Here is an 11143-nt window from a genome sequence, read left to right on the forward strand (position 1 = left end):
AAAGCAACTATACCAATTAAGAAAGGCGATAATATTGCTAAGGAGATAGACAAACAGGCCAGTGAAACAAAACAGAGAACCCAGAATTAGACCCATACATATATGGGAACTTGATATGTAACATAAGTGGCATTATAGATAAGTGGAGAAAGGATAAACTATTCAAAAATGGCACAAGGTCAGTTAATTATTTATATAAAACATTACATCAGATCCAAACCTCACAGCACATACAAGGCAACTGAAGGTGGATCAAAAACTTAAATGTGAAAGGACAACTTTATCTTTCCAATTAAAAAAAAACGCAAAAGGATTTTTCTTTTAGAACTAGACAAAATCAAAAGTACACGAAGACAGATAAATAAAAACAGCAAGAATGCTGAAAAAATATTTATAAAACTACAATAAATATAATAGTATAGTACTTGCACAAAATATTAGATATATCAATTCTAAATCAAATTATGGACATAGACCCAAATATATACCTATACTTAATATATGATAAAAGTGACAGTTCAAGTCAGTAGGGAAAAATGGATTATTCAATAAATGGTGCCATTGGGAAATATCAAGTTGGATTCCTTTCTCAAAACAAGAGATGATTCAAAAATTTAAGCATAAAAAATGAAACCATAAAAGTACTATAAGAAACCATGGTAGAGGGGGCTTCCCTGGTGGTGCAGTGGTTGAGAATCTGCCTGCCAATGCAGGGGACACGGGTTCGAGCCCTGGTCTGGGAAGATCCCACATGCCGCGGAGCAACTAGGCCCGTGAGCCACAACTACTGAGCCTGCGCGTCTGGAGCCTGTGCTCCTCAACAAGAGAGGCTGCGACAGTGAGAGGCCCACACACCGCGATGAAGAGTGGCCCCCACTCGCCACACTAGAGAAAGCCCTCGCACAGAAACGAAGACCCAACACAGCCAAAAATAAATAAATAAATTTAAAAAAAAACAAAGAAACCATGGTAGAAAGCCATCCTAATATTACACAAAACCGCGAAACTATGAAATAAAAGATTGATACATAAAAAGAAAAATTTCTCCTTGGAAAAAAAGTCAGAAGAGAAGTAATGATTAGGGAAACATACTTCCAAATCACACCACAGTCAAAAGGCAAATTTCACCACAACATAAAAGGCTTCAAAAACTAGTAAGTAACCCAAGAGGAAAAAAAAATATGTCCACACAAAAACTTACGCAAAAATATCCATGGCAACATTATTGAGAATAACTAAAAAGTGAACTCAAATGTCCAACAATAGATGAAAGCATAAATAAAATGTGGTATATCCATCCAATGGAATATTACTCCGCAATAAAAAGGAATGAAGATACATGTTATAAATATGGATGAATCTTAACACATTATGCTAAGTGAAAGAAGCTATTCACAATAGACTACATATGTATGCTTCCATTTGCATGAGATGACAATAGTAGGCAAATCTCTAGAGTGGATTAGTGGTTGCCTAGGGGTGCCTAGGGATTGGGGGAAAATAGAGAACAACTGCTATGGGTATGGGGTTCCTTTGGGCGATGATGAAAATGTTCCAAAGTTGATTGTGGTGATGGTTGTACAATACTATGAATACATTGAAAGCCACTGAATTGTATATTTTTAATGGGTGAATTGTATGGTATATGAATTACATCTCAGTAAGCTGTTGTATGTTTAAAAAAAAAAAAAACAGTAGAGGTAAGAGAATTTCTGTTTCTGCCCATAAATGATTAACTGTTGTAAAAAAAAAAAGCTGTTCCACTGTAAACAACCAGAAAACTAGACAAATTATATGAAAGAACTGTTTTCAGATACTGGAAAACAAATAGCACAGGACTGTGATTCATGAGAAAAGGGAAAACAAATGAGATGAGCCCTATGACTGCCCTGGCTTGCTGCTAGAGGCAGTCTCCAGGCTGTAGCGCAGGAGGAGGAAGCAAAACAAAGTCCAACAGTCTCACTGAGTTGAGGGGAGAGAAACAGGAGTTCCCAGAGGTCAAAGCAGCAATAATTTTCAAGAGAGTACTGGAGAGAGGACTCTGCACAGAGAAAGAGCCCCGTGGGGGTGGAGGGGGTCTCTGCAAATCATTGGCTGGGTACTAACCTGTGCACACATGGGATGAAAATCCACCAGGCTGGGGGAAAAACTATTGGAAAGCAGTAGGCCAAATAATTCCCAAAGCTTACACAGGCCTGTAATTGCTTTCCCACCAGGCAGAGTGCTGAGGGAATTGGGTAGTCTTTGGAAGGTTATCACCTTAGCAGTGAGGCTAAATTAGCTCTAGACTATGGTTATTCTAGACCCACTCTAGCAAGCCTAAAAAGATTAAACTGACAAGTAATTTAATTGTACACTAGACCAAAGACCCAATAGGAAATTCCAGATATAAAATATATAGTATCTAAAATCATATCTCATTCTACTTGATGAGTTTACCAGAAAACTAGACATTGCAGAAGACCAGTGAATTTGAAGTTGTAGCAATAGAAATTATCTAAAATGAAGCACAGAGAGCAGAAACACTGCAATCATCATCATCATCATCATCATAGCATTAGTGATTTACAAGTGACCAGTGTTAAACAAATCTAACATACATGAGATTGAAGTTCCAGAAGGGGATGATGTGAGAGAAGAAGGGAGAAAAAAATATTTCTAGAAATAATGCTGGAACACTATACAAAAATAATAATGTATTCTGAGTATTATAACATATGTAGATGTAAAATGTACAACAACAATAATACAAAGGAGGGAAAAGGCAAAAATGAAGTATACTGTTGCTATACTTGAAATGGTATAACATTATTTGAAGGTAGAGCAAGGACTTAAAGAAAAAAAAAAGAAAACCAAAGAGGTATAGTTTTTAAAACTTAGTAAAACACCAACAATCTGATAGGAAAAAAAATAGAGAAAGTCTTTGAATTGGCAGTACTGGAATAGTCAACTTTTAAATAAATTACACTGTTAATATACTGGAACATCATGCACATGTGAAAAAAATCGGATAGCTCTCTGTATAAAACATGGAAAATGCTAATACGGAGAGGCAATATAACAGTAGTATAGTGTCACTTCACAGCAGAACAGCCTGGGTCTGAATCCAGGCTCTGTTAGGTACTTGCAGAGTCATTTTGGGCTAGTTACTTATCTTCCCTCTGCCTCAGTTTCTTCTGCAAACCAGTGACAATACTCATGGGATTTTATGGAGATTAAAAGTCATGTAAGGCATTTAGACAATCGCAAGCACAAAATTAGTATTCATTAATTTTTGGGTAAAAGAAAAGGAAAATCTCCACAATATATTTCTACATTAAAAAAGCAAGGTCCAGAACGGTATGTTGCCATTTGTATGAAAAATAAACTATATAAATATATGCCTACAAAAGTAAAGACTATCTCTAGAAGACTAAATAAGAAACTTCTAACAATGAATCCCTCTGGAAATGAGATTCTCATAGCTGTGGAACAGAAAAAGAAGACAAACTGTACTCTCCTCTTCATATTTTTATGTAAATATTGAATTTTCTACAATCTATTACCTATTCAAATAAATTAATTTAAAATGAAGATTTAATAATAAGTACTTATAAAATCAGGAAAATGTGCATTTCAAACACAAGTATCATACTAGGTAAAAAGAAATAAAGTAGCAAACCAATTTGATTTTTTAATAAACTGTGTTTCTTCCGAGAATTACTATAATGATCAGTTTCCTTGGCTCTGGAAGCCTTTTCTGGTCTCTCTCATTTGTGACCTACTTTTCTAACTCTTACTTCTTGCCTTTCTTTTATTGTTTCATGATCTCACAGATATCTTCCTTTTTAATCTACAATAAACTACATTATGATGGAATATCTTATGTTCTTTTTTTCCCCAAAGACTTCATTATGCTTAATTTTTTATTTATATTAGGAAGATAGAGGAAAGGAAAGGTGATCAAATCAGCATTTGATTTCAGTCAACAACTTAATGTTTAAAAGAAATATTTGTCACTATTGCACATGTATGTACACATTATATTCTCAAGGCATATAAAAGCTGTTTTTGTATTTTAAGAACACACATATCTATTTCAAAAATTTTATTATTGCAAAGATTATTTAAAAATCACAAAGTATGATATGAAAAGAGTTTTCTCTGTAAGCTCTGCAGTTTGTCTACAAGTTTAAAGACAGCTTGTGGGACTTCGCTGGTGGAGCAGTGGTTAAGAATCCGCCTGCCAATGCAGGGGACACGGGTTCGAGCCCTGGTCCGGGAAGATCCCACATGCCGCGGAACAACTAAGCCCGAGCGCCACAACTACTGAGCCTGTGCTCTAGAGACCGGGAGCCACAACTACTGAGCCCTCGCGCCACAACTACTGAAGCCCGCACGCCTAGAGCCCATGCTCTGCAACAAGAGAAGTCACCGCAATGAGAAGCCCGCGCACCGCAATGAAGAGTAGCCCCCGCTCGCTGCAACTAGAGGAACCCGGCGTGCAGCAACGAAGACCCAATGCAGCCAAAAATAAATAAATAAATAAATTTATTTAAAAAAAAAAGACAGCCCGTGACTCACTAGCTATGTTACTCTGAGTAAGTCATTTATCCTTCCTCTATGTCAGTCTCCTAATCTGTAAACTTGTATTAATAGTAGGACCAAACATTGGGATGTTTTAAGAGCAGACTAAATGAGGTAATAAACATTTCAAACAATGTCTGACCCATAGTAAGACCTTAATAAATGTTAATAAAGATAATAATATAACTATTATTATTATTAAAAGTAGTGAAAGCATATGCCCTAGTTGGGAATGGGTTAGCCTATAAAGTGTGAGATGTCACTAATTTTTTAAAAATGAAATTCATCTAAAACTTGCTTAATGTTATTAAATTAAGTATATAATTAGAACTCATTATATGCCATATTATTTAAAAATTAAGACTTTTTATTTCTGGAAAGAACATGCAGACATAAATACAAAAGGAGTGCTTTATTTTTTATTTTAGATTATTCTTCAAAAGACTATGTTCTTAATATCTGATGTCCCTTACTTCTTATTTTTTCCCAATTCAGGCTACAAAAAATTCCAACAAATAATATGAGAGCAATAATCATTATCTTGGCCAATGGATCAAGCTATTTAATACCTGGAGAAATGCCATAACACTTTCTATCTTGCATTACTGGAAAAAATTCTTCCAGCATATCAAATAATTGTTTGGAGCCATACTGTTTCAATCTCTCTTTTTGTATTATTAACATATCTTTAAAAGATTCAAAGAATCGAACTGCAAAAGAACTGAGACAGCAATGTTGGAGAAATATAAAATATATTCTAAGGATCAAGAGTCGATTTTACTGGCTGGAGGTTGGTTTGTTCGTTCTGCGGACCAGTCCCTTAATTAAAGAAAAAAGTTAATAACTATGAAGAATCTAAGGGGACTTCCCTGGTGGCGCAGTGGTTAGGAATCCGCCTGCCAGTTCAGGGGACACAGGTTCGATCCCTGGTCCAGGAAGATCCCACATGCCACAGAGCAACTAGGCCCATGTGCCACAACTACTGAGCCTGTGCTCTAGAGCCTGCGAGCCACCACTACTGAGCCCTCGCGCCACAACTACTGAAGCCCGCATGCCTAGAGCCCGTGCTCTGCAACAAGAGAAGCCACCGCAATGAGAAGCCCGCGTACCGCAACGAAGAGTAGCCCCTGCTCGCTCCAACTAGAGGAAGCCCACCCGCAGCACTGAAGACCCAATGCAGCCAAAAATAAATAAATAAATTAAAAAAAAAAAAAAAAGAATCTAAGGAATCAGACTTCCTTGATATTTTTGAAGGGATTGAAGAAAGTACATTTTTTCCTCAAAAATATTTGGGGAATTTCAGTAAAATGCAATACCCCTCACTTATCTAATGGATCAGAATCTCTGGGAGTAAGGTGCAGAAACTGCACTTTACAGAAGCCCCAAGTAATTTTTCTGGCTTACTGTCATTTTAAGAACAAATGAATAATGAAACAGAAAAGGTTCATTTAAAAGGCTCCATGTAAGTGAACCTTGTCCAGATTTCAAGTTAAGAACATGAAGTGAGGAGTGAGTGAAGTAGTTGTTCCAAGCCAAAGGGATGGCATGTGAGATAACTCAGTTTCCAGAGAAGTTTCAGCATCCTAGGCACTAGAAATAAACACACCTGGCCTGAATAAGCAGTAGGAGCACAAGCAGATGGAAACGACTGTCAACCAAAACTGCTATTAATTAGAAAAACACGAGGCTTGCATTGTTTAATTCTTATCCCACTTTCCAATATATATTTTTTTCATTACCCACTCTGGAAATATAAGCCTCCTAAGTACTATAATACTAATTGGCAGAGAATAGGACCAAAACACCTTAAGCAAAGGAAGGTACTTTTGTTTTCAATCATAACAAGGATTTTTTAAAAAAGTAAAAAATTTAAAAAGTCATTTTGGTGTTTTGTACTGCATTATTACAACGAAACATTTATGAACACAGAACTTTCATGTACGGGAGTCTTTCTTTCAAAACAACTAACCAAAGACAATCATTCATATTTTGGAAGTTTATTCAAACTTAGAGTGGACACGTAAAAGAAGAAACTTAATTTTCCAAGATTAATTCTAATGTAACTGGTCAGTTTCCACATCTGTAAAATGGCAGTTTGAGACTAGGTGATTTTTAAAGTCCTGTCTAGCTCAAATTCTAAAACTGTATGATATATAAATTCCTCAAACTTTGAATTAAATATACTAGGTTGTTCAAAAACTGTAATGTAAGCATATTCTGATAATTCAAATAACCCTGAAGTGTTAAAATATTGATAGCTGCATCCCATAAACAATCCAGCAGTACTGTTTTCAGACTTCCTGTTAGCATGTGTTCTGAATGAATGATGAGCAACAACTACTTTCTCTTTCTTGGACTGCTAATATTAATAGCTTGCAACATAGCTACTCAACGAGGAGTTACAAAAGGCTCTATCATTATGGAATCCGGAAAATCTCATAAAAATAAGAGAAACATCATTAGCTAACCAGTTAATATTATAAGTCAATGACAATCTTAAATTCTGAAGCATTTAGATTAAATAAACGAGATATTTATCTATTATGCAAAACAGGCAGCACTACCTTACAATCTGAATATTACTGTGTATCTCCTTAGGTTAAACAGGAAAAAAAAAAAACTGTTGATGGTACTCTTCCCTCATAATTCTGCCATTCTTACTATACACATTACATACTTTCCATGTTCCTGTAAGAGAGATGCACTGCACAGAAGTGTCCATGAGGACAAGGGTTTATCTATACTGAAATTAAGTCTGAGATAAGTAAGCTTACCATAATGGAGTTTTATACAGAATGTGTATTTCTCAGTGTGAGATGATTTTGTGCTGTAATGGAAAAAAAATCAAGGAAGTCTGATTCCTTAGATTCTTCATAGTTACTAACTTTATTCTTAAATTAAGAGACTGGTCTGCAGAATGAACAAACCTCCTTACAATTTAAAAGGCAGATAACTAACACAACATTGCAAACCAACTATACTTTTTAAAATAAGAATTTTAGAAAGACAGATAAAAAATCAGTCTAAGAATAAATTTTTCTTCTATATAAAAAAAGAATTAGCTTTTAAATCTAAGTAACATTTACAGACCATGAAAAACTGAAAAATGGGAGGGCAGAAGAAGTAGGCAAAATATAAAAGTTTACTGTTAAAAACTCATCCCCAGCTGTCAGGCTGATCTTACTGTCATATTTACCATTTTTACAAACCCACTAGTCTGACCAAGAACCCTAACTTTAAGAATAACTTTAAAACCATTTGTAAAGCTAATTCAACAATAATACTGTAGCTCAAAGTGATAGTTCAGATCAGTGATCCAAAAGCTAATTAAACTGTGTCTATCAGCAAATTAGCAACCACACCCCTTAAAAAGAGCAGTCAGGCGGTGCTCCATTAACTTCCACAAAGCGTGGCTTTCATTTAAAATTCATTACTTCATTGCCTGAACAACCATGTTTGTTTCATAAACATTGTCTCGGGATAAAGCCAATGACTTTACCTACGCCTGAAACAGAAATCAGTCTGGGGAAAGGCACCATATAAAACGGGTGAATCTTAGTCACCCAACTATTAATTATAAGGACATTACATTACATTAAGTAATCATAATTATATTCTGTGCATCACAAGAATTAAAACAGCTTAGAAACTCAACCAAAGCCCGATGATAATGTATTACTCCACGAATAGTGTTTACTTTAGGTTCCAAGAAAGGTATTACTATTAAAATAGAGTTTGACGACTAAGTCTGAAGGTTTCCCCCATCGTTTCATTATTTTTTTTAAAGCTAGAAAGGGCCTGTTTGCGGGTACTGTGAAAACCTGTGGGAAGAGAGGTTTGGGAGGGGAACGGCCAAATTCAAAAAACTGCAGACAGCAACAACGGCTCGGAGTCCTTTAACTCCCCTAGGCTGAGCCGGGCGAGGACAGGGACCCTTACCTGCCAGCGGCCATAGGTGAGGAGGATCATGGAGATGGGGATGGCAGTGCCGGACATGGCATGGGTGGAGGGCATGCTGTACTCTGAGTTGTAGAAAACCTCCAACTTGACCACGGGCGGCGAGGCGGGCCGCGGCCAGCGGATGATGTCCTTGGTGCACTGGCCCAGGTACATGGCCAGCACCCAGATGACCACGAGCCTCCGGCCCACTAGGGCGTCCAGGTTCCAGATCCAGAAGGGGAAGAACAGGATGTAAAAGAGTTCATTGCCCAGCTCCGTGCCGAAGCAGAACAGGTAGTAGAGAGGCATGTTGCTCACGTGGGCCAGCTGGCCCTCCTCGCCCGTCAGCGAGTTGCGGCGCAGGACCCCCGCGCGCCGCTGCGAGGCCGGGCCCAGCTCGGTTGCCCGCCCGTTCCGCACGCCGTTGGGGGCGCCGCCGCCGCCGCCGCCCGGCTTGGCTGGGCACTGATTGCGGTCGCTCCCGGGCGGCGGGGGGCCTCCGGACGCCCCCAGCTGCCGCTCTCGGCGCCTGGATTCCCCGGCGAGGGGCGCCTCCGCCTTCTCATCCTCCCTCGGGTCGGCGGCAGCTGTGGCGGTGCGGCTCACCGGCGCTTCCACCCCGCACAGCCGTTGGAAACGAGCCACTTTCTGCGGGTCCTGCAAACTGCCGACCAGCTGGACCAGCCGCTGCCTCAACGACATGATAACGGGACCGCGCGGTCCGCGGGCCGGAGGACGGCGGCGGGAGGGTGGACCGGCCGCCGGTGCAGCCCCGATCTGTCTCCGCGCGCCTCGCCGGCAGCGCCTCCCTCCACCCGCTCGGGTCTGCCGGGTGACGGCGCCACAGGCCTCAGCGGCCGCCGCGCGCCCCCGCCCCGCGCGCCCTCGCCCCGCGCGCCCCCGCCCCGCGCGCTCCTCCCTCGCCGAGCGCTCCTCCACCGCCCGCGGCCTCCACGCGCCGGCGCGCGCCGCGCCCCGCCCCGCCCCCATGGCCACTATGGAAGGGGGCCCGGCCGCTTGGGTCCGCCCCGAGCTCACACGGGCGTCGTCAGGGCGCCTGAGGCTCGGCGGGGCCGCGGCCTTGAGGTTCTTCTTATTAATACCCACCAGGCGTCGCGGCGCTCGGCGGGCGGGACTTTGCGCGTCCTCCTTCTCCAACTTCAGCCCTCGTTCCCCGCCAGCTGGGGTTGCTGGCTTCTCTCGGTCTAGCGTTGACTGGGAGAGGCCACGATCCCGGTGCCAGGTTCGGCGGTGCCAGTGGCCAAGCACCCGGACGACCTGCTGGCACAGAATCAAATGGTGAATGAAGGCTAAGTAACCACCATGCGCCCGGAATCGTTCGACTCAAGGAATAACAAGTAATTACGGAGCTGTCCCTGATGATTGGTGTCCTGAAAGCCACGTGCCAGTTGACTAGTGGTGACAGGAGTAGATATAGATCCCAGGACAATAGCGTGTCATTGATTGTCAAAAGTTCACAAATAGCCGAAGTAAAACCAATAAATCACTGAAGTAGTAATTAGTGAAAGGGTATTGTGCACACACCGAAAAACAGTTTGCGAACTGGAATCACCCAAACCAAAACATGGAGTGAGGCTCAGGGATATATTGTTATAAAGCAGCTTATATAATGAGAAGGCAGTGACTGTTTCTTCTTCATAGTGATTGGTTAAAATAGTAGAATTTTCAGTGGTTACCTCATATCAACCTTGAGAAACGGTTCAAGTTTTGTTTATAATTTCCAAAGGCATAAGCAAGAAATGACTAAATTGGTTTTGTCTGCCCAGGGAATTTTCAAGACTGGCCTTTGTTTGGTTTTAAGAGATCACAGTTATTATTGACTTACATATAGAATTTACTTTTAATAAATTCTAATAGCTAGCAGGTTGCACAGATGATACATAATTGGTGGCTGAACGCAGGGTGTAGATTTTTGAGTTTGATAAGGCTGGTTGAGAGACTTAACTTTCATGTTTCACAAGTTACAAACTTGACTTCTAGAAAGAATGGTTTTTTATCAGAAGGGCTCTGAACTCTAATTCCAGGAAGTTATTTCAGGTACGGTGAATGTCTATAATTTTAAAATTTGAACTTCTTCCAAGAAACAGGCTGGAAAATTCCCCTCCTTTATGTCATTAGAAATATTTTCTTCTTTCCCAGGGAGAATTACTCTCCTTCTCCCACTCCACTTGCCAGGCCGTGGCCATGGAAAGATGAATAAATCATCAACCGTGCGCTCAAGTTGCTCACAGTATTAATGGGAGACAGAGATAGATCCACCTCTGGAGTACAGAGCAGATGGTAAGTGCTAAAATTGAGTCATATACAACATGCTCTGGAAAGAAGAAACAAGTTGACTAGGGACAGCAAGAAAGGTGTTAAGAGGTGATCCAATTGAGCTGGATCACAATTGAAGAGCAAGATATGAATAAGTGGAGAAGTCCATCTGAGGAAGAGAGAAAATGAGTAAAGACAGGGGATGGAAATGTGCAAAGATGTATTTGGTAAACAATTAATAGCTCATAGAATACAGAGTAGGAAGGGTAAGTGGCTGGAATGGGGTTAGAAACGGAAGATAAGACCAGATTGTAAAGGCTGGGGATTTTATTTTGTAAGCAGTGGGGTGCCATCGAAGGCC

General features: G+C 40.4%; 1 protein-coding gene across 1 annotated transcript in view; it reads right to left on the reverse strand.

Annotated features, from left to right (window-relative positions):
- Window positions 1–9361, reverse strand: part of SGPP1 (sphingosine-1-phosphate phosphatase 1) — a 31960-nt gene extending 22599 nt beyond the window's left edge. Inside the window, exon 1 of the mRNA XM_061182664.1 lies at window positions 8506–9361. Within this exon, the coding sequence (XP_061038647.1) occupies window positions 8506–9207 (702 nt within the window). The 5' untranslated portion in view covers window positions 9208–9361. The remainder of the gene's footprint in view (window positions 1–8505) is intronic.
- Window positions 9362–11143: the final 1782 nt, after the last annotated feature.

The sequence above is a fragment of the Eubalaena glacialis genome, chromosome 2 (genome assembly GCF_028564815.1).
Source record: "Eubalaena glacialis isolate mEubGla1 chromosome 2, mEubGla1.1.hap2.+ XY, whole genome shotgun sequence".
NCBI classification, from domain to species: domain Eukaryota; kingdom Metazoa; phylum Chordata; class Mammalia; order Artiodactyla; family Balaenidae; genus Eubalaena; species Eubalaena glacialis.